Raw genomic sequence first — 25,154 nt, forward strand, 5'->3', positions numbered from 1 at the left:
TATTTTTCTAAAAAAATTGCCATGATTTTATGGCATAGTAGTTAATAAGTAAGTACTTCTCTGCAGAGTGCATAGCATACATTCAAATAATGTTTGAAAAATTTGGACAAATATTAAATATTTTAAATGCCCTCATTTTAAAGGATATTTTTAACTTTTTTAAAATTCATATTATAAGTTAACATTTCACAAATATCCTTAAATTCTTTCTGTATTTATTTTTTTATTTTCTAAGTTCTTTGTTTCTTAAATTCTATACTTACACAATTTAAGCAAGTAATTTTCACAAGAAAAGGTGTTTTGTTTCTTTTTAGTGTGAACACCAACTACATAAAAAATAAGCCTTTTATGAATGAAATTATTTAATTAAATAGAGATTAAGAGAATGCAATGATGTTAATACATTCATTATAGAGGGCTTTCCATGCCATGCAAGTGCTCTTGCCACTGAGCTATGTCCCTGGCCATTTCTTATTTTTCACTTTCAGATAGGGTCTTGCTAAATCCCACAGGTTTGCCTTGAATTCATTCTGCAGTCCAGGCAGTCCTTGAACTTATAAGTCTTCTGACCTTTCTCAGTCTCTTGACTGGCTCAAAATATAGGCCTTAAAGTTTAGTTTTCCTGAAAAATATAAACAAAACACAAATACCCGTGCAAAAATAAAGCTATCACTTCACAGTGGGTAAAGTTAAGCTCATTCTGGAGCTGTATACAAGTGACCATGGCCTAGGGACACAGACCCAGGTTACCCCAAATACCATGTTCCAACAGAAGTTTTCATAATCATAAAACAAGGAAAGTTATAAATCAAGACATTTCACAAGTATATTTATTATACCAGTACCACTTATTGAAGATGCTTTCTTTTTTTCATTGTATATTTGCTGCCTTCTTCAAAAATCAAGTGTCCATAGGTGTATGGATTTGAAGGGACCCACTGCCAACCAGAAAGTCTTTATGGGGCTGACCTAGGCCCTCTGCACATGTGTTACAGCTGTGTAGTGTGGTCTTCACGTGGGACTCCTAACAGAGGGGACAGGAGCTGTGTTTGACTCTATTGACTGCCTTTGAGCCTCATTCCTCCTACTAGATTGTCTAGCTATAGCTGGAGAGGAAGCACCTCGTCTTGAACTACTTGATAGGCCATGACTGGTTCATATCCATAGGAGAGCCTGCCCTTTTCTGAAAAGAAATGGAGGAGGAATGGATGAGGCAGGGGGAAGGGGAGGTGGGGGGAATGGAAGGAAAGGGAAATTGAGGTTGTGATAAGAAAGAAAAGAAAGAAACATTTCAGGATAAAATGGACATTGGTGTGTAAATCAGGTAGACGGCTCTGCAGAGGGAATCCATGTCTTAGGCCTCAAACGCTGTCTGCTGGCCTTCTTATTCTTTGGGTTGGTGGAAATGAGGACTCTGACTATCCTGAAAGGATTTACCTAATTAATAAATAGTACCAAGCATGCTAGGTCTCCTGCAGAGGTGAGTGAGCAGTGAATCACAGTTTAGAGGATTAAAGCTAGCTCAGGGTAATTTGTCTCTAGACAGGAACATTCCAGTTCTCCCTAGGGAATAATTACACAAGTTCCGATCATCCTGTGAGATGTTTATCACATGTTATGGCTTGTTTTCTTTCTGGGAATTATAGTTAAGAGTGATGATATTTGTATTCATGTGTCTTTAATATGTCTGTAATTTTTAAATTCTCTTTTAAGGAAAGCTTTTACAGGTCAACACTGGTGCTAAAGAACAGCTATTCTTTGAAGCTCCCAGAGGAAAAAAACAAACCATCCCCAGTGTGGAGGTAGGAAGATGGCGATGCTTGTCATGATGTTTATGTGACAGTGGCTGGGAAACTGAGGCCTCCCTCCCATCATTCATCTGTATGTGATGATCATTCATGCTCACAGGATTTCAATAATTTTTCCAGCAAGTTTATTTTACTGGGCCAGGTAGAGAAATAGATGGGTGAAGAAAAGAGATACTTTTAAAAAGAAGGAATCTGGGCCTGATGGTGTAGGCCTTTAATTCTAGCAACTGGATCTCTCTGAGTTCAAAGCCAGCCTGGTCTTAGAAGAATGTAGAACCTTTATACTTAGCTGCACTTGAATCGCTGTCCTGAAAGGGTAAGAAGCATTCCCTGGTAAACAGGACATGCTGTCTCCACCTCTGAGGTACCATGTGTACAGCATCTTTTGAAGCCTGTATACCTAAGACACTTGTTCTCACAGGTGTGTATGGGGATGGAGTGGGGGGAGGAGAGGAAGGAAAGAAAATTATTCTTGGTCTTATGCCTGATAATATCACTAATTTTTAGTTGGTATGAGCAAATGTAACATGTAAAGAGGCTATCAGACTTCTTAATTTGTAGACTGATTGAAAAATGTGTTTATAATCCATTAATAGAGACTTAGATACACAGGAAGCCTTGTTTTGGGGTAATCTGTGAGAAGGAGCAGTTTGACTTATCTTTATGTGCTCAGAAGTTAGGACATATAGTATGTGTATAGTCAGCATGTCCTAAATGATATTATGCTGAGATTGTCTGCAGGCAATGGGGCTGGGAAGCTATAAAACCAGCTAAGGATTTAGCAATTTCCCTGTTAAATCTTTACTTTTACTGTGATGGAAAAATATTTAGACTTGGCATATTAAATCTTAGAATCTTATAGCAGGTTTTTTTTAATATATTTTTAGGCGGAAAAAATTAGTTGGGCAACATGGACAAGTGTACTTGGTTTATGTACCGAGGGAATTTGGCCAGTGATTGGAGAAGTGACAGATGTAACTGCCTCTTGCCTCACCAGTGACAAAATGGTTCTAGCCACAGGGGATGACTTGGGATTCGTGAAGCTGTTCAGATACCCAGCTAAAGTATGTGTTTCTCTTTAACTTATCTAATGATACTGTAATGAAAATGATGGAGGGAATATAAAGTTCACTGTTTTAGTAATAGTAATGTATAGATAGTATGTAATGTTATATGGCCAGAGGTTTGGGATTGTATTCCCTATTCTTAGCATCATATTAATAGCTTTATCTGAAAATAAGTGTTATAGTCTACTAAACTGTACCTTGGCTTATGTGTTATATTGTACAGTATTTTTCATTATTAAATAAATATCCCTCCCTTAGTATTCCTTTTATCAATATAATTTTGTAATTAATTATAAGCATAAATATAACTTTGCTATAAACCATTAAGAGTCAGTATGAGCTTTATAGATGTTGGGTTTATATCAGAAAAAGAAGGTAATACATAATAAACAGTTAAATACCTATAAAATTAAATAACATTGATTTAATATGATTTGTTTTTTTCTGAAACCAGCTACTACAGATTCTTTACCTCTCTCTAGTCTGTGTTGTTTGGTTGTTATTGACCTTTGTTGTTGTGTGTTTGTTATTGACCTTTATTCACACTATTGTAAAACATTAGGCTTCTGCTTCCCACAAAAGTAAAACTTGTGTATATAGTTCAAGTGCATTGACTTTCTAATTGTCGTAAACTAAGTTATATATTGTAATCTGGCATCACGAACATAAACAGAATTTGAAGTGGGTGCTGAGATATTATCATGGTATGGAGCACGGGGTGGCCTCAGCTGCCCTTGTTAGCATCTCCAAATACTCACTGAAGTGAAAACATAGGTTTTAAACTTTTTACTGGGAATTCATCCACTCAAGAAAATATCCTAGGCACAGGGATTTCATTTTATAGTAAGTATGGAACTTACCTAGCCTGATTGATCCCTAATAGGGGAAGGGAGGAAGGAAGGAAGTCCCTGTAGCAAGAACCCCACAATCTTAGAGAAACTCTGTGCCTTGAGGACAGATTCCTCCTCCTTAACAACAATAACAGGTCTTTTTTTTCATCTATTTGTGGGGAGAAGCATATGTGCTTTATAGCCTGCGGACATGTGGAGGCCAGAGAACAACTTGAGAGAATCAGTTCTCTCCTTCCACCAAGCAGTTCTGAGAATTAAATTCCGGCTTAGTGGTGTACCTTTTTCTACTCAGCCTTCTTACCAGACCCCTAATTTTGATTGTCTCCTACAAAGAGAATCCACTCATTTTCTCTTACTTATTTTATTTATGTGTGGGGGGTATAGGCACAAATGTATGGGTGTATGACAGCACTGTATGCCATAGCACATGGAGGTCAGGGGACACCTGCTGACGTTGGTCCTTCCCTCCAGTATGGCTTTACAGATCGCACTCAAATCACTCAACTTGACAGCAAGCACCTTGACATGCTGAGTCATCTCCCTGACCCCTGTGCTTTGCTAATATGAAAACTTTATTTTAACAACTCTGAAAAGATGTCACTTAAAACCTACTTATAGTTTATTGATCTCAAATTTACTTGCAAAACTAAACTTTCAAGGGTATGTAACTTACAGTTCCCTTTGTATTTAAAATGTATTACAGTTCTGGAGAACATAGTTCTGTAGTAGAGTGCCTACTGCCTGTCTATCAGATATTGGAACACTAAAAGATAAAAAAGGAAGAAGGAAAGAGAGGGTGAGGAGAGAGAGAGAGAGAAAGAGAGAGAGAGAGAGAGAGAGAGAGAGAGAGAGAGGGGCTATTTGTATACTCTGTGTATATATTACTTACCAAAGAGGGCACAAGTGAATTGAAGTAAAATATAATTGTATGTGTGTTCTTATTATTTATTTATATATTTATATATATATATATATATATATATATATATATATATATATATATATATATATATATATATATATATAATGTATTTACTTCAGACTTTATAAACAAAAGTATCAATACTAGAATTGAGAAAGAATGTTTGGATTCACTTTATCTTCAGGGAAAATTTGGAAAGTTCAAGAAGTATGTGGCTCACAGCACACACGTGACAAATGTTCGCTGGACTTACGATGACAGCATGCTGGTTACGCTGGGAGGAGCAGATATGTCCTTAATGGTATGGACAAATGAAATGGAGAGCCATCGGGAAAAGAAGAACTGTGACAGTGAAGAGTCTGATATAGATTCTGAAGAAGATGGAGGTATTTCATTTGAAAACACTTTAACAAAAATACAGAAAAAGTAGCTCCACCGATTCAAACCATAGAAGTTAAAAATAATCATCATGGTTGAACAATTGTGTTATTAGTGTTTGGGTCAGTTTTACAGAAAAATTGTTTTTGTGACTCATGACTGGCATGTCATCTATAAAACAGCTAGCATATTTTATGTGAGTGCTATTATAGCTTTTATATTGTTGAGCTTTATATTTTAAGATGATTTTGATTTTCTTAATGTGTCAGTAATACTAGTAATTATAAAAACATAGAATGGATGAATAAATGTTAAATTCATTCACACTTAACAGTTGAGAGTACATACTAATGTATGTGTACACTTATGTATTTAGCACTTTTATTAAAAATGAGATAATTAAACTCATTTTTGTAACTTACACTAATGTACAGTTAGTGATAATTAGTAGATATCATTACATATTAAATGTTCTTCACATTAATTTTTCTAGTTGCATATTTAGTAATGTACCCTTAACAATTTATTTTATATTGTTGGAAGAAGATGAATTTATAAGAATGTAATTGATCACCTTATCATTTAATAACTTGTATATCTTAATGACAGGCTATGACAGTGATGTTACAAGAGAGAATGAAATTAGCTACACCATCAGAGCCTTATCAACTAATATTCGCCCAATGTTTGGAGTCAAGCCTCATTTGCAACAGAAAGAGCCATCAGTTGATGAAAGGTAATAATAAAGTTTAAAGTTTGATGAGGAAAAAAGAGACTGACATAAAAATTTGAATTTTATCTAAATGGATTTTCTATAGAAGTTAATAACAGGGTTGATTTATGCAGTCGTGAGCCTCTGTTAGAAATTATCTTTAAGTATTTTTCATGTTGACACTATCTTTACAAGGAGTTCAAAAATGTTACATCAATATATAAAGCTACTGTGGTTGGATTAATCTTATTTTTAGACTTTCATAAGTGTGTGTGATAAACTGGGGAAGAGAAAGAGGTGTGACTCATCTTGAAAAATCCTTTCTGCGCATCCTCAATGAAGAGGTTGCTGTTGTTTAAGGAATCTTTCCAAAAAAACAGGTTGAAGTATAGCTTGTCTTTAATGGAAATTACTGTTCTTGATATAGAATCAACATATTCAGAGCAATTTTATAAAAAGGAAACTTTTGTGTGTGTTCCCATGCATGCATACAAGTGCATGTTTATGAGTGTAGCTGTGGTAGTCAGAGGCTGACTTTGCCTGTTGGATCTTGTTTCTCAGAAGCCATCTATCTTTTTCATATTTTCTTTAAAATAATCCTATTCCTTTTTTATTTTTTATAATTTTTGAAAGATTTATTTACTATTATATCTAAGTACACTGTAGCTGTCTTCAGGCACACCAGAAGAGGGCATCAGATCTCTTTTACGGATGGTTGTGAGCTACCATGTGGTTGCTGGGATTCGAACTCAGGACCTTCAGAAGAGCAGTCAGTGTTCTTAACCACTGAGCCATCTATCCAGCCCTCATCTTTTTTTTTAACATGGGTTCTGAAGATTGAACTTAGGTTCTCATGCTTGAAAGTCAAGCACATGTGCTCTTCACCAGCCCAGCTGAGATGTTTTTAGTAACGTCTGTGTTGAGAAGAGGGTTTGACCTAATGCTATGAATGAACGATGGAGAACAATAAAGAGACAATTGGGGTTTGGGACTGCAGCCTTGTGATAGAGCACTTGTCAGCATGCACACAGCCCTGGGCCACATCCTCAGAATCACAAATGGAACAAAATAAGCCTGTGGAGCAATGTGAAGAGGTTGAGATAATAAAAGACAGTATCCAGAAACAGAAACAGAGAGGTGGTTGTGGGTGGGATAGCAGTAACTTCTGGAGAAGGCTGTGATGAGGGAAACTTTATTACAAGTATCCCAGGGAAGGCTCCTTTCTGCTCCATGGGCTCAGTTGGTTCATACAATACTGTAACAATGGTGGGCAGTCATCCACCACAGAGTCTGAAAGAGTGTTCGTTTGTTCTGTGTGAAGAAGCAACGTATAAAAGCATTTTTAGGAAAGTCATTCACATGGGTGATCTGAGTACTTGTACTAAAGTGTCAGGGAGAGGCAGCTTGCTAGAAGATAGTGTCTAGTGCTAAATCCATACATGTGGAGCCAGTCAAAAGAAATACCCTTTGTTGCCATTTACCAGTAGTGTGAGCTTGAAGAAATATTCATCTGTTCTTAGGCTGTTTCTTCACTGCCAATATGAGAGCTTTAATCCTTATCTATGGATTATTCAATATCTAAATAAAATAATCAAAAATTAAATAAATTATGTTAAATATTAAAGATTAAGAAATAGATCTTTACTGATGACACCAGTCTCATTTAGGAAAATATAGAGCAGGCTGGGCATGGTGGCGCACATCTGTAATCTAGGGAGCAGAGGCAGATCTCCATGAACACGAGGGCAGCCTGTTCTACAAAGCAAGTTCCAGGCCACCAGGGCTACAGAGTGAGAGCCTGTCTCATACAAGAAAGAAAGTCTAATCTAAAATACTAATTCTGAAGTTAAATGTTCACAAAGTAATGAGTACTACCTGAGTATTTATTAATTATGGGAATACATATTAACAAACAAATGTGGGTTTTTAAAACTGAATATTTGAATAATTATTAGTAGTACTATTTAAGGAAAATTCTAGTTCCCAAACAATGAAAAGTAAAAAGTACCATAATCTCTTTCATAAGTTATATTGATATTTTTCAAAAAAATTTCATCATTCTTCAGATCAGTTTGTTCTATAACCAAACTTTACTCTAGAAGCCTCATTTTATCCCAGTAAAGCATATTTCCTCTTCATTGGTGAATCTAAGTGATGCACAGGGAAACGTTTCCTCTTTTGAAGAACTGTTTGATGCTGTCATCACTGTAGCCATTGCTTTAGTTATCTTGAGACAAGGTCTGGCTTTGTGGCCCAGTCAGGCCTGGAGCTCACTGAGTCCAGTGACCTGGCTTTCCTCATGTGCATTGCTTCCTGCCTCTGTGTCTGAAGTGCTGGCACTACAGGTGTAAGCCACCAGGCCCAGCTCTAGTTTGGAATTTTTTACAGCTAATGTCTCAGAGTTATTTCTGAATTTCACATTTCATTTTCATTTTCTGTAGTTGACATCAGTCCTGCTAAATTCTTTTGAAAATGCTGACAGAAGTCAGCAGTGTGGCTTAAAAGAGTCCTTATTTTCACAGAAATGATAAAGTAGAAGGAGATAAGGAGTTACTTCTTTCTCCAATTTCGAATATATTACTCAAAGTATGCTTTACTTATTTAAATAGTTGCCTCATATTTTATTGTTAGCCATTAAATATCAGTTACTCAATGAGCAGTTAAGCATTGATTCGTCTGCTTTATAGGAAATATTTCCGATGACAGTTGATTACTATTATATTTAGTTGACATTTCATTATTATTTTTCTAAATGATTTTAATAGCGATATGACTTTCTTTTTCAATAAATATTTATAGCAAATATTTTGTATCTAAGGTGGTTAACTTTTAGTAGGATTTCTAGTTTTTTAATTAAAATATCCAAAATCCATTTTAGAATTAGAGATGTGTTTTCTTTGCTTTCTTTTGATGTTATTTTCTTCTGCTTGCTCATTGTCATATGGACTCACCTCCAATTTCCCATTGTCCCTGCTTCTCTTCTGCTCAAAGACAGGGGGTAGTAAGGTAAGTGTTTTAAGGAACATATTCTGTTAAAATGTTTAGTATTCTATTTTGATCCTTATGTCAAGGCACTAACTTTTTCTATAAAACATTTAGTTTCACTTGCCAAAAATAATTAGAAAATGAAACGTGGTTGTTATTTTGAAAGTAGACCTTCATTACGAGTTAGTTTTACAAATGACTTTTATTGGACTGAAAAGATTATCAAGTTAATAAACATGTGTTCTGTTTAATAAAGTTTAACATATTCATTCATTTAAAAATATTAAAATAGGATAAATATGGCATCTTTATGTTTAACAATATTAGATGGATAAGAAAGTCAGTTGGCATGCTGACTTCACTACCTTCAGTTAGCTGAAAGTGTCTTCAGCAATTCTAAAGGAGACAACATGGAAATAGTCGATTTTAGAAGTAAAAAAAATCATGAATTCTAGAGAAGTGATAGGTGATAAGGACAAGAAGTACATTTGAGCCAGCCTGGTCTACAGAGTGAGTTTCAGGACAGCCGGGGCTACACAGAAGTACATTTGAGCCAGCCTGGTCTACAGAGTGAGTTCCAGGACAGCCAGGGCTACACAGAAACTCTGTCTCGAAAAACCAAAAAAAAAAAGAAAAGAAGTGCATTGAGACTAGATTGTTCAGATATCCAGCTACTACTCTTGAATGTTCAACAGCAAAAATCAGCTGGGAGATTCATTTTGCATTTTCAACAGTATAATATATGCAAAGATGAGTCCAGACTGTGGCTTTGATCTCTGAAGAGGCCCACATACTTTTCCATGAACTTAACAGAAATGAAGCATCCTTCCTGTCTCAGGCCTGTATGTAATGTACTGAGTTTAGTACTGTGCTCCATGTTACAGGAGTACGGTAGCAGAAAGCGCAGAATGAAGTGAAGTTGAAAGGCTGCTTCTGAGAGCACGCAGTCACTTAGGAATCACTGGTTTAGAAAATGGGAAGCTAAGTAGAGATGTAATTGCTGTCACAAGTGTGAGCATCCTGTGCTTGGATCACCGTATGCCAGGACGGTGTGACAGGAGTGTGAACAGGTGTGACCTGTTCAGTCCTGATAGTGATTTCCTTGTCACTCCCCTCCACCTGCCCCTAGTTCTGAATCCAGGCCTCCAGTCATCGCCAAGTGCTCCAAAACAGCTGCATCCTCAGACCTTTGTGGTTTATTTCATTTTATTCTGGTGTTCTGAGACAGAATCTTAAGTATATATAGCCAGAGCTGGGTGACATTTGATGTCCCTTCTCCTCAGCTGCCCAAATGCTGGGATTTCAGTCACCTGCCAAGCGTTGTTCTCCTAGTCAGGGAGCTAGTCCTTTTAGGATACAGTGAAAGGCGGATTTCCTTGGAGAGTTTTACTCTGTGGCTCTGGCTGGCCTGGTCCTAATAGCTTAGGCTACTCTTGAGTTCACAGCAGTCCCCTTGCCTCAGCTTCCCAGAGAGTGCTGGCATTGAAGATGAGCACCACCACACTCAGTTGGCATTTTTCTTTTAACGGTACTTCTTTGCTAACTAAGTTTTAAACTTGCTTGAATGATCAAGTCTGTTTGCTTGAGTTAGTACCTCAAGAACTTTCTTAGATCTGAATGATGGTCTCATTAGATAACTTCTTTAAAAGCTGCCCAGTGATACCTGGCTAAGGGTATCTCTCTATTCCTTTCTTAACAAAGATAAGATTAAATATTTTGCTTGAATAACACTCTAAAATTCATCACAGAGCATTCTGAATTCTCATGTCTGCCTTTTTATCTTCTAATTTCTATGGAATAATTTAAGCTTTTCTTATATATAGTAATAAACTAAAAACAAGCCTTTAATGTATGAATTATAGCTTATCTGTGCTAAACCTAACAATATTTCATTTTGAGAGATACTGTTAATGTTTTAAATTGAAATACATGTTATAATCATTCTTCTTTTTCCTTTGCTGCTGAGAAGAGGATCCAGGTAACCCTGACTTTGCTCTGTTTGTAAGACTGAATTCTGTGTTTTTATCATCTCTCCTATTTGCCATTAGTGAGCAGTGGCGCTTTGTTCTTGACCTGTGTCTCTACTTTTCCTCCCTGTGAAGGAATGGCATCTTTATTATTTGGCTTACATAAGTCACTCTAGTACTAAAGTTTGATCTATCCAAATTGTATAAATTTAAAGTCGAATACCTTCATTTTAGGCAGTAATACAATTTATGGAAATAATCCTTATAAAAATTAAAATATGCTTAATTGTTACATACAATTATATAGATAAAACTTGCTAATGGAATTAGAATTAAAGCTATCAGATACTTAAAATTTGAATAAAGTTTACCAACAACATTGGCTTAGAAGAAAAGTCAGGTTTTCTACCTTCTTTGAATTACTCCCAATAGGAATATTCTTAAATGTTAAATATTATAAATTTAATTCTGTTTTTATTTATGGACATTCAAAATTTAAACATGTGAACTTTAAATTTCTAATTATAACTTGGAAACTTACATGTTTTTGATATTTTTGTGACACCAGTCACTCTTTCTTGTAGATACTATTTCATGCTTTGTGTGAATATATACATTTATTTAACACTATTTTACAGTACTCAGGATGAAATGTATGCTTGCATATGATAGGCCACCATGCTACCTCCAGGCCAGATCTCCAACATTCTGCATTTATTTTGAATGCATGTTCAATATGCAGAACTAGGGCTGGAGAGATGGCTCAGTGGTTAAGAGCACTGGCTGTTCTTTCAGAGGACTGGCTGTGTTCAGTACCCAAACTCTGTGGTGGCTCACAAACATCCTTAATTCTAGTTCTAGGACATCTGACATCTCTTCTGACCTCTATGAGCTCCTACATGCATGTGATGCACATATATACACTCAGATCAGGCATGCACCAATACATGCACATGTGCATGCACACATACACACACATACACACACAATTAAATTTTTTTAGAAGATGCAGTACTTCTTTTAGCTTTGCAAATATATAACTTGACAGTAATTTTGTAATCTATTTATATGTCTTAATAAATTATTAAGTGTTGGAAATTTTTATAAAATTAATGAGTATCATTTCTAATTTAGTTATAAATTGAATATTTAAATTTTAAAGAGAAGTTAGTGCATGATTTAGATTCAGTGTTCAGATTATAAAATATTTGAATAATGGTGAGATGGACTAGTAAGTGGCTTTTAAAAATTAAAGGTTTTACCAAAATGCCTTAACAATTATATAATTCAGAATATGAATCTGTGCTCTGTTGGAATCAGGAACATTTTAGTAGAACCTGAGCAGCTAGGGGAGGGATTGATTCAAGAGCCATTATGTAGGGAAAGGTGATAAATAGGCCATAAACAGATATGGAAGAAGGCAATTTGGGGTCAATAGTTGTGGTAATGACCCTTGATGGGGTGTTCACAATGCTGTGTGACTATAAAACGACTTTCTGAATATCTTCCTGATGTTGATGTGGTTAGTCACCATGAGGGAATTCAGACTGGGGACTAGTAAAGGGCATGGAGGAACATGGAGGGACATATAAATTTGAACTCATATGAATTACGTTACCAACAGTATAGAAAGTTCATGAAAATGTTATCCAAATTCTCTGTCAGAATGTTTTATATATTTGCCATGTGAGGCATGAGGGATGCTGTGGAACACTACTTCAGGCTTTGATGATGATACACCCATCCAGAAATGTTTGAGTATGTAAAACTAATAGTCTTACATTTGTCTATTCTTATGCTGTTATTTACATTATGAGACATAGACGAAAGATATTAAAGTTAATCATGAATAAAGATGTTGTTTCTTTCTGTGTTAGAAGTTATAAAGATAGAGCACAGTCTAGTTGAACGAGAGTGGGATGCCTTTGCAGAGGGTGACAATTCTGGAGGGAAAGGTTGGGGACTCCATGTGATTTGCCTTCTGCCTTCCCACCCCTCTGTTCCAGGCCTCCAGTGAGTAGGGCCCCACCACAGCCCGAGAAACTTCAGTCAAACAATGTTGGTAAGAAGAAGAGACCCATAGAGGTAAGGGAAACAGATTTCCCAATATTCCCATGCTTCCTTTTTTTATAAACATTCAAATTTTGCCATTCATTTTCATGAAACCAGGTATATTAAATTATCTTTGCTTGGTTAGTTGTAAAAGATGGTTGCTTAATTCTTGCTCAAGTTGAAAATTTGGATTGATATCCTCTGCATCTCTTAATTTCAAATGAGTCTTTTTAATGACCTAGATTGATTAGTATCTTGAATAATGTAAATGTATATGAATGGTTTATGGCCAAGCAAGGCACCTTGGTGGTGTCTTATGGTTATTAAGCTGATTTTGTAAGTTAAAGAGTAAACGTACTATTTCAGGAAATTTTACCTTATGTGATACATTTAATAGATGGAGATTGATTCTCCTTATCTCGTCAATCATCAGGCCTTTTCACAGGCATTTCATAATGCTCCCATCAGCATCAAACCAGCAAACTGTGCTAGGCCAGCATGAGAAAGGGGTACATCTATTAGAGGGAGTAAGGATTGTAGCTCTTTCCCACCACTCAAAAGGCAATGAATACTTCCACCTGTAGGAGTCTCTGTTGGGACTTCACCCATTATTTGTCAGAAACCACTTTGGTTTCTCCTGAGTCTCTAATTTGGACATAATTTATCTGAAGTATGTAGACCAAGCACTTAGACTAACAATGAATACAAACTGCCACACTCCTTTGGACATAAGAAATGTGTCAAGCTGGAGAGATGGCTTAGCAGTAAAGAACACTGACTGCTCTTCCAGAGGTTGTGAGTTCAATTCCCACCAACCACAGGTGGCTCACAGCCATCTGTAATGGGATCCCATGCACTCTTCTAGTGTGTCTGAAGACAGCTGCAGTGTCATATAAATAAAAAGCTAATAAATCTAAAAAAAAGATTATTTTTTTCTGCAACTAAATATTTTTATTTTTGCATGAGTAGCTATGAATATCTGTGGATTTACTAGGCATTTGTAGTCTATGTGGAAATAATAGGTATACAAAATTCAGTATTGCCTCATTCAGAAAAGGGACCAGAGAAATAAGAGGATAATCAATAAGTGTAAATCATTTTTGGAAATAGTGTGCCATATTAATTTTTCCTTTTTTTTTGTGAACACCAAGAAAATGGAGTTATAGAGTTTCACTACAAGCACCAATACACATCAATATAATTACATTTCTTTTAAATAGGATGTCTTCTTTTTTTTATCTTCTTAAAATTTGTATTTACTTTATTTATTTATTTATTTATTTTTATTTACATTGCAAATGATTTCCCCTTTTCTGGGTCCCCACTCCCCGCAAGTCCCATAAACCGTCTTCCGTCCCCCTATTCTTCCATCCACCCCTTCCCACTTCCCTGTTCTGGAATTCCCCTATACTCTTGCACTGAGTCTTTCCAGAACTAGGGCCCACTCCTCCATTCTTTTTGGACACCATTTAATTTGTGGATTATGTCCTGGGTATTCAAAGTTTCTAGTCTAATATCCACTTATCAGTGAGTGCATACCATGATTGATCTTTTGAGACTGGGTTACCTCACTTAGTATGATGTTCTCCAGCTCCATCCATTTGTCTAAGAATTTCATGAATTCATTGTTTCTAATGGCTGAATAGTACTCCATTGTATAAATATACCACATTTTTTGTATCCATTCCTCCGTTGAAGGACATCTATGTTCTTTCCAGCTTCTGGCTATTACAAATAGGGCTGCTATGAACATAGTGGAGCATGTGTCCTTATTGCATGCTGAAGAATCCTCTGGATATATGCCCAGTAGTGGTATAACAGGGTCCTCAGGAAGTGACATGCCCAGTTTTCTGAGGAACCGCCAGACTGATTTCCAAAGTGGTTGCACCATCTTGCAATCCCACCAGCAGTGGAGGAGTGTTCCTCTTTCTCCACATCCTCGCCAACACCTGCTGTCTCCTGAATTTTTGACCTTAGCCATTCTGACTGGTGTGAGGTGAAATCTCAGGGTTGTTTTGATTTGCATTTCCCTAATAATTAATGATGTTGAACATTTCTTAAGGTGTTTCTCAGCTCTCCGAAGTTCTTCATGTGAAAATTCTTTGTTTAGCTCCGTACCCTACTTTTTAATGGGGTTATTTGGATCTCTGGGTTCTACTTTCTTGAGTTCTTTGTATATATTAGATATTAGCCCTCTGTTGGATTTAGGGTTGGAGAAGATTCTTTCCCAGTCTGTTGGTTGACGTTTTGTCCTTTTGACAGTGTCCTTTGCCTTACAGAAACTTTGTAGTTTTATGAGGTCCCATTTGTCAATTCTTGATCTTAGAGCATAAGCTATTGGTGTTCTATTCAGGAACTTTTCCCCTGTGCCCATGTCCTCTAGGGTCTTCCCCAGTTTTTTTTTCAATTAGTTTCAGTGTGTCAGGTTTTATGTGGAGGTCCTTGATCCATTTGGAGTTAAGCTTGGTACAAGGAGATAAGAATGGATTGATGCGCATTCTTCTGCATGCTGACCTCCAATTGAACCAGCACCATTTGTTGAAAAGACTATCTTTTTTCCACTGGATGCTTTCAGCCCCTTTGTCGAAGACCAAGTGACCATAGGTGTGTTGGTTCATTTCTGGGTCTTCAATCCTATTCCATTGATCCGCTTGCCTGATATTGTACCAATACCATACAGTTTTTATCACTATTGCTCTGTAGTAGAGTTTAAAGTCTGGGATATTGAATCCCCCTGAAGTTCTTTTACTGTTGAGAATAGTTTTGCAGATGATATGATAGTATACTTAAGTGACCCAAAAAACTCTACTAGAGAACTCCTACAGCTGATAAACAACTTCAGCAAAGTGGCTGGCTACAAAATTAACACAAGCAAATCAGTAGCCTTTATATATTCAAAGGATAAGCAGACTGAGAAAGAAATTAGGGAAATGACACCCTTCACAATAGCTACAAACAACATAAAGTATCTTGGGGCGACTCTAACCAAACAAGTGAAAGACCTATATGACAAGAACTTCAGATCTCTGAAGAAGGAAATCGAAGAAGATCTCAGGAAATGGAAAAACCTTTCATGCTCGTGGATTGGCAGGATTAATATAGTTAAAATGGCCATCTTGCCAAAGGCAATCTACAGATTCAATGCTATTCCCATAAAAATCCCAACCCAGTTCTTCATAGAGCTAGAAAGAGCAATTCTCAAATTCATCTGGAATAACAAAAAACCCAGGATAGCTAAAAAAAAAAGATTATTAAAAAAAAGAAATGTGTCAATGTTTAACACATGGATACAAATATTCTCTTGGAATGAGATGATTGACCATGTGAGTCCTTTCTCCTTCCTATAAGTTTTTATTAAAAAATATGGAATGTGTGTTTGTATTGCTAAAGGCATTTTACATAAAAATATTGTGTATAGTGGCTGTTGCACCCATGAAGTCACTGCAGTGGTGGTCATATGCATAAGACTGGGCCCACCAACACTCCAACATTAATAGAGAAGGCGCTCAGAGGCCCCACTCCCTGAGGAGCTGTGTCCGGCAGGTGGGGGTGGGGTAATGAAATCATGTTCCTCGGGGCTGCAACTCCTGGTAAGTCATCCTTTCCTGAGTAAATAACCACTGCCCATGCAAACAGCAGCAGTCAAAGACAATGGGGCAGCAAAAGATAGGAAAAAGATAGGAAAGTAGGAGCAACTTATGGGGAAGAAGAGGTTCAGTAGGAGGAAGGGGAGGGTCATAATGGGATAGTGGGAGAAGACAAAGGATGTCAAACCTACGTGCATATGTGTGTGTGTATATACATATATACATGGATGTTTATATGAAATCAGGAAAGGCTAACGGAACATTGAAATGTCTAGCTTCGTTTTTGGTTAGAAGTTTATAAAATCCCTAAAGCACATTCTTCTTTGTCAGAAAACACTCATACTATCCGTATCACATTTAGGCTGAGGAAGGATGTAATGTCCATTTTTGACATTGTTCCAGGACCTTGTGTTGGAGCTTGCTTTTGGCTATCGGGGCAGAGACTGCAGGAACAATGTGCACTATTTAAATGATGGTGATGACATCATTTATCACACTGCCTCTATTGGAATTCTACACAATGTTGCCACAGGTAGGTCATCTTAATTCTCTGTACATGCAATTTTTTTTTAATTTAGAACTTTTTATTTAGCAGCTTAAAATTATTTGTTAAAACTATGAATAGTAGTTTTACTTATTTTATCTAACTTTTGGGGGGTTTTGTTTGTTTGGGGGTCTTATTATGATAAGATATCTTATCGTAATAAGATAGGGTCTTATTATGTAGCTCTGGAATTTGGGAGGGGGCTTGAGGTAGGGTCTCACTATGTAGCTTTGGCTAGCCTGGAACTTCCATAGATCAGGCTGGCCTCTAACTCAAACTCAAAAAGATCTGCCTGTCTCTGCTAGGGTTAAAGGTATATACCACAACATCTAGCTTCAAATATTGTTTTTAAACGATGAGAGATTTGTATGTTCTGAAGGGAAACCAGAATAACAAATACTATTTTAATTGTATAAGAGAAATAATCTAAAATAAAAATATTTCATATTATAGTTGTTTCTGTTTTGAGATAACATTGTTATATAGTCAAGGTTAAAACTGTGTAGTCCAGGCTAACCTCACTAGCTATATTTATGTCCCAGCTTCCTGAGTCCTGTGCCCTGTAATATTTTAGTCTTAAGAGAGTATGATCCAGCAGAAGAATATTTAATAATGCTAAGTCTCCACAGGGCTCTAATAGTAGTGAAGGCTCACTATATTTAAAAATACATTTTATAAGGAAGAAAATGATTTTAAAATTAAGACTTTCGTTTCCAAAACCTTCAGCATGAGAATAGATGGTTTGGGATAACTGTCTTTGAAAGTGGCAGTGGGTGGCTTGTCAGACAAGTAGTAACTGCGGTGGGAGGAAGCTGAGCGATTTTCCTAGGCTGTGGAAAGCTAGGAACACTAAGAAGGCTACTGGCCTCGGCTGTACTGATGTATATATACACCCACGTGCAAACGTGTGTGTATACTCTAAGAAGGTGAGAAAATACCTCTTGATGTTTATTTGATCAGTTTGATGAAGAGCACACAGTTCTCTTGGCATCACGTAATGACCACTGTGGTGAGCTAGAGTGGTAATTTTCCTTTATTATATGTAATTATAAACTTCATAAGCTGGGCAGTGGTGGCGCTTGCCTGTAATCTCAGCACTTGGGAGGCAGAGGCAGGCGGATTTCTGAGTTCGAGGCCAGCCTGGTCTACAGAGTGAGTTCCAGGACAGCCAGGGCTACACAGAGAAACCCTGTCTCTCGGGGGGTGGGGGGGGGGGGAACCTTCATAAAGCCTACTGTTGGAAGTAACAACAGATGTTATCCAGTTCAGACACCTCTGGTTTCCCTCTGAGTGTATATAGAGCAGGTAGCTTTCTGATAAAAAAAAATACTGCTTACAAGATAAATGTGAAATATGAATGAATATCACCCAGATTAATAAATGGAAATTTTACTTTTGTTTTCTCTGTAGCTCTAATATATCTGTGTTTTTATGTTTGTTTGTTTACAAAACTAAAAAGGGAAGATCATAGGCAAGGATTCAAAATCTTCCATAATTCCTAGTACTTGCTTCCTTTCCATCCATAGCGCAGGCTTTCATGGCCATCCACTTGACTCAGGTGAACTGTGCGTGTGCAGTTAGGTACATCCACAGCCTTTTTTTGTTTGCCAGACTCTGTGGTACTTGGTAGCTTCAGCTTGTCTGTGGTTTATTCTTTTCAGGGATCTCTCTCTTTAAGATTACTGATTCATTGTCACCCTTTTGATAGTAATCACTTATATGCTAACTGCTTAAAATATATTTTGAATGAACAAATAAATTATTATGCTAAGTAAGTGTATGTGGCTGTTGCATCTTAAAGTTTTCAAAGTTAATCCTCATATTCTTTTTTAGGGACTCAGAGTTTTTATCAAGAGCATAATGATGATATTTTATGCCTCACTGTAAATCAACACCCCAAATTTATCAACATAGTGGCAACTGGCCAAGTAGGTATGTTTCTATATTTCAAAAAGAAATAGTTTGAAACATTTATTTTATTCTAATAAATTCATATCCTAGGAAAAAATAAGTGTATTAAATCGTGTATTGCTTGGAATGTATGTGTGCATACAGAACCTAGCCTGATTACGTTATGCTTGATGCCAGGTAGCTTTCTATTCCTTAACTTTGGTTATCTGAGTTTACTTAGACTATTCAAAATGTAAGCTATTGTGTAAATAGTACATCTTTAGCTTTATCAGGGATTTCTGGTCAGCTGAATGGTTGCATTCAATAGTATGTAAAACTCAGATGAAGTATAAAAAGGGGAGCTAAGAAATTAACTAGACCAATGGGGACAGAGCCTGCGTTCAGCAAAGGTTAGGCTGGTTAAGAGAGCATGCAGGTCTGATTTGCACTGAATTTTAAAATCTTGGTTTGGCATTAGTATTGATCAGATTCACTACTGGTTTGAAATGTACCTGTGATTTATTTTTAACATCTGTCAAAAACTTCAGAGTTCATGACTCAATGAGTAGGAGTGCAAGTATTTTAGATTGACAGTCAGAGATTACCATGGAATCACCTTACAGTTATGGGCAATCCAGTCTACTTGTAGTAAACATTGAAATTACCATGTTTGTTGGGTCTCAGTGAGTCATAGTTGCAACACTCACTTCACTTGCTTTCCTGGTGTCTTCATTTAATATAAATACTAACTTTGTTAGTCAGGGATTTGTTCTCTGGGTTGTCTGGTTCTGTAGCTATGACAAATAGAACCCTTGTATTTCCCCTTCTGTAGAGTTTCCTTTTTAAAAAAATTAATTATTCAAGTCAATCTACAAAGCAATAGGTTTTGTTATGACATTGTTATATATATTTATCATTATACATTTTCTTTATTGTTTATTTGAGTGGTGTGTGTGTGTGTGTGTGTTCATGAAGAGGCCAGAGAGTGTTCTCCTACTCTGTATTCTTTGCATCTATGTCTTTGAGAAAGGGTCTCTCTCTCTGAACCTGGGACTTGCACTGTCTTGGCTAGGCTGGAAGCCAGTAAGCCCCAACAATCCTCCTATGTCCACCCTACTTAGAGCTGGGGTTACAGGCACATATGGGACACTAGCTTGTTATATTGGATATAACAATTGTTATAATGGATAGATTAAAGGTCAAGCCTGATGGCTCAGCCTGTAATCCTCACACTCTCGAGTTAGTGGCAGGAGGATTGAACCCCACAACCTTATACCTAATGAAGTAATTCAGGTTTCCTTAGAAAGCTTGCTTATAAAATGGCCCTTCACATAGAACCAAAGTCAGCATCTTTGTGATTTCTATCTCATTGACCCTTGTTCTTGGGCACATAGACAATCTAATCACTTGTTCCCTTATCTTTACCTTCCATCTTTGGAGACAATTGTTTTCTCAGTGACTTTCTCCTAGTGTTTTTCTTTAAGATGGGCCATTTTTGTTTTTTGTTTTTTGTTTTTTTTTGTGTTTTGTTTTGTTTTGTTTTGTTTTGTTTTGAGACAGGGTTTCTCTGTGTAGCCCTGGCTGTCCTGGAACTCGCTCTGTAGACCAGGCAGGCCTCGCCTCAAACTCAGAAATCCTCCTGCCTCTGCCTCTCAAGTGTGGAATTAAAGGCATGAGCCATCACTGCCCAGCCCAGACAATTTTGTATATCTCCAGTCTGTATTCTAGAGGAGTGAGATGCATGGAGCAATGAAATTGCTTTCCAGAGATAGCCTTCTCTGTACTGGACTATGTCTTGAGTCTTTGAAATCCCATAATTCTCTATAAAAAGGTTCTGAACTTAACTCTGGGCTTGCCTGAGTCTCTTCTCAGTCTGTCAGTCTGGTAGCACATTGTACATTCAGTGTATGCACTCATAAAGGAGGACCAGGAGGTAGTTAGCTTTCCCTGGGTGATGGTGGATGGCATTGGAGATTCCATGCTGAGATACATATCTTAGCCAATTTTGACTTCTAGAACAAATACCTGAACTAAATGCTTTAAAAGAAACAAGTAACACATTTCTCACTGTTTTGGAAATTGGAAGCCTCTGCTAAAGGTATCAGCATGATTGGATTGTGGTGAAGGTCCCCTCCCTGGGTTACAGGGCCTTGTTATATCCTAATAGTGTCTTTCTGCTTTTCTCTCAACTCTTCTTATCTGATCTTCATTATGGGGGTCCACCTTCATGACCTAATCATTCCCAAATGTTCCACCACCTAACACTAGAGTGGAGATTAGATGACATCAGGAGCTTTAGAGGAACATAGACATTCATCCCATAGCAGTTGCACATAAGTGCTTCCACTGTTCCATGTGGTGTGGGATATAGCTGTCTGCTGAGGAGAGGCTATGTTATATGTCCCCAAACTCCAATGAGTTCCAAATTTATACCAAACCTCCCAGGTACAAACAAAACAAAACCCAAAAAACCTGGGGCACTAGGGAGATAGCTCAGCAAATACTTGCTGTATAATGATAAAGACTTGAGTCCAGTTACAAAAAACATTAAAAAAAAAAACAAACCAAAAGCTAGACACCTTGGCATACGCTTGTAATCATAGCACTGGGCATGCAGGCCAGTGGGTCCTTGGAGTTTACTGGCCGTGCAGCCTAGTCTACTAGTCAAGCTCAAGGTTGAGAGAGAGACAGAGACAGAGAGAGAGAAAAAAGAAAAGAAAAAAGAAAAGGAAAGGAAAAAAGAAAAGAAAAGAAAAGAAAAGAAAAGAAAAGAAAAAGAAAAGAAGTAATAGGGGCCTAAGAAGGAGAGATACTAGATGTTAACCTCTGACCTCCACATGTACACCTGCATACATTTATGCACACACACACACACACACACACAAGATATGAAAGGCTGCAACATAGTTAATTTGATAATTGTATCTTTACTGGTAACTGACGGTTTAGATTGTAATGCTGCAGCTTTTATATGTAACCCATTCTCTTATCCATGGACAAGCGTGACTACTAAGACAAACACCCCCAATCTATCAGCTTTTCCTCATGTGACACAGGGTCAAGTCTTTTAACCAGTTGGTGATTATTAGAGTATATTTAGAGCTAAAAATGGTAGTCAAATACTTTCCTCATATTACTGATAAAGATACCTATATGCTATCAATTTGTCCTTGGTGCGTGTAAGACTTGGCTGACATAGAAAACTGTTGTGCCTCTTCTGTGAGCTTATACCTTTCCCTACTCTCTTCTTGCTGCACACTGTCGTTCCTTTAAGCTTTACTTGTAGGCTTTTCTACCATAAATATGAACACACATCTACACACTTTTCTTTCTTGCATATTATTTCTAAAAGTCTTTCCCTGGGGAAGTCATAAACATTTGTTCCTCCTCTTTAGGTCCCCAAAATAAACCAAAGAACCACTTCACCAAAGTTCTCTGGGAGAGCAGTCTTGGGATTACTTACCGAGTGTGGGTCAGGGGTTTTCTACAGGCCCTTTGGAGGCCACGACTGACAGTCTTCATCTATCAAGGATGATGGTGTTTCCATAGCTGCATAGATGGACCCCATCCCCTAGTCTCCCTCACTCTAGATGCTATAGCCACTCTATGAGGCCATGTGAAGTTAGGGCCTAGTTGCAGAGTGGGTGGGGCAGAGTGGCTGGATGCTCAGTCAGGTCTCGTGGCCCTCCCTGCTGCACTCTGAGGGGATGCAGACAGTGCCATGCCCAGCTGTGGTGATGTTTTACAAGTGGGCACAGCTGAACACCCAGTATGGCAGTCGTTTGGCTCCGAAGGTAGGACAGTCAAGTACACCACATACAGAAAGACTTTGTTACAATGAAGAAACCCTTTTGCTTTTTGAGTTATTTAATTACCTTTTCTGCCATGTTCCTCAGACCCAATTCTTTCCTACAGGCACAGATGCATCAAACCTCCCACATGTACTTAGGAATGAATTTTTTTTAAAGATTTATTTATTTATTTATTGTTTTTTTTTAAAGATTTATTTATTTATTATGTCTGAGTACACTGTGGCTGTCTTCAGACATACCAGAAGAGGACATCAGATCTCATTATGGATGGTTGTGAGCCACCATGTGGTTGCTGGGCTTTGAACTCAGGACCTTCAGAAGAGCAGTCAGTGCTCTTAACCACTGAGCCATGTCACCAGCCCAAGATTTATTTATTTTATGTATATGAGTACACTGTTGCTATCTTCACACACCATAAGAGGGCATCAAATCTCCTTATGGATGGCTGTGAGCCACCATGTGGTTGCTGGGATTTGAACTCATGACCTTCAGAAGAATAGTCGGTGCTCTTAACCGCCGAGCCATCTCTCCAGCCCCAGGAATGAATTTTTCTTTCTTTTTTTTTTTTTTTTTTAAAGATTTTATTTATTTCATGTATGAGTACACTGTAGCTGTTTGCAGACACCAGAAGAGAGCACCAGACCTCATTACAGATGGTTGTGAGCCACCATGTGGTTGCTGGGATTTGAACTCAGGACCTCTGGAAGAGCAGCCAGTGCTCTTAACCTCTGAACCATCTCTCCAGCCCCCAGGAATGAATTTTATAAACCCAAAAAGGTCCATATTATATTGCTTTAGAATTATATGATTAATTATATTATGATATTATGTATGACTCATTAAATACACCCAAAGAAAGAATGAAAAGTCATTCATAGAATGTTAATACATGTAGATAGAATGTTAATACATGTAGATAATGGAAGTGAGTGCCTCCTTTCAGCCCACTCAGTTCTGTGTAATAATCTAATTTTATATAAGATATTTTATTATTTAAATAAATTAAAATTATGATTGTGTTTTATAAATTTATTGCTATTATCCATATTATTATAGTTAACCTTTTTTTACTTATTCATCATTATAGGTGATTCTACGGACATGTCAGGTAAGGAAAACTGAATACTTCCTGCTTTAGTTATACAATGGTACATGCAAATATCATATTCCTCCCTAAAAGTCCAAGCATCTTACTGCTCCACATATGACTTATAGAATACTAATGATAAATAACATAATTTTTAATCTTCAATAATAATAATATTTTTAAAAAATTGTATGGGGACAGGGGGGTAGCCAAGTCAGTAGAATGCTCGCCTCACAGAGGCGAGTGCCTGAGCTCAAGAGCCATGTGAAGGTAGCAGGCATGCGAGTGCACACTCCCTTCCCAGGAGCAGGATGGGCCCTGGGGCTTGCTCATCAGACAGCAAAGCATAATGGGCAAGCTCCAGTCTCAAAAATAAGGAGGATAGTACCTGCAGAAGAGTGGAGCCAGCTTGCCCTCTAGCCTACACACACACACACACACACACACACACACAAGTGTTTTGACCTCTCAAGTGTGCCTGGAGCTATTCTGAAGATTTTTCTGACATCACATGTAGTCGTCACACAAATTGTTCATGACAGTCACTAACTTGCAATATCATCTAGCTAATACAAAATATATTAATTTATAAACTATTTCTGTTGTTGAACATATTATAGCAATAAATCATATACATGTTTAAAAGTAATTTTTATAACTAATTTGACCATGGCTTCATGAACTTAAGAAAGCTATTAAATGAATAATATATATCTATTTTTATGTGTCCATTGTTTTTATATACTATAATAGCTAGGCTTTTCAACTGTATTTTCATTTTTGTGATATATTAAGTATTAGTAGTTTAGTGAGAAAATATTCCTCCAGAGATTTCTGTCCTATGCTCTTCATTAGAGCGGAGTATGATTCTGTGCTTGGACTAGTCCACTAATAGCAAACTGCTGCCCTCGGGCCAACTCCAGCCCAGCACTTGTTTTGTGCAGTACATGAGCTGAAGATAATTGTTTTCTTTTGTTTCTTTTTCTTTTTCTTTTTTTCTTTTTTTTTTTTTTTTTTTTTTTTTTTTTTTTTTTTTTTTGGCTTACCCACTTTGGCTTTTTCTTTTTCTTTTTCTTTTTTCTTTTTTTATACTGGTTTCACCTGAAGTGCTGCAGGTTTACTTTTTTTTTTAATTTTTTTTATTCGATATAATTTATTTACATTTCAAATGATTTCCCCTTTTCTAGCCTGCCCACTCCCCGAAAGTCCCGTAAGCCCCCTTCTCTTCCCCTGTCCTCCCTCCCACCCCTTCCCACTTCCCAGTTCTGGTTTTGCCGAATACTGTTTCACTGAGTCTTTCCAGAACCAGGGGCCACTCCTCCTTTCTTCTTGTATCTCATTTGATGTGTGGATTATGTTTTGAGTATTCCAGTTTTCTAGGTTAATAACCACTTATTAGTGAGTGCATACCATGATTCACCTTTTGAGCCTGGGTTACCTCACTTAGTATGATGTTCTCTAGCTCCATCCATTTGCCTAAGAATTTCATGAA

General features: G+C 37.2%; 1 protein-coding gene across 1 annotated transcript in view; it reads left to right on the forward strand.

Annotated features, from left to right (window-relative positions):
• Eml5 (EMAP like 5) overlaps nt 1-25,154 on the forward strand; it is a 122,138-nt gene that overhangs the window by 78,432 nt on the left and 18,552 nt on the right. Inside the window, exons 24-31 of the mRNA XM_052185272.1 lie at nt 1,714-1,802; nt 2,696-2,872; nt 4,833-5,034; nt 5,636-5,762; nt 12,697-12,775; nt 16,732-16,861; nt 18,707-18,805; nt 23,663-23,683. Of these exons, the coding sequence (XP_052041232.1) occupies nt 1,714-1,802; nt 2,696-2,872; nt 4,833-5,034; nt 5,636-5,762; nt 12,697-12,775; nt 16,732-16,861; nt 18,707-18,805; nt 23,663-23,683 (924 nt within the window). The remainder of the gene's footprint in view (nt 1-1,713; nt 1,803-2,695; nt 2,873-4,832; nt 5,035-5,635; nt 5,763-12,696; nt 12,776-16,731; nt 16,862-18,706; nt 18,806-23,662; nt 23,684-25,154) is intronic.

This window comes from Apodemus sylvaticus, chromosome 6, assembly GCF_947179515.1.
Source record: "Apodemus sylvaticus chromosome 6, mApoSyl1.1, whole genome shotgun sequence".
Lineage (NCBI taxonomy): Eukaryota > Metazoa > Chordata > Mammalia > Rodentia > Muridae > Apodemus > Apodemus sylvaticus.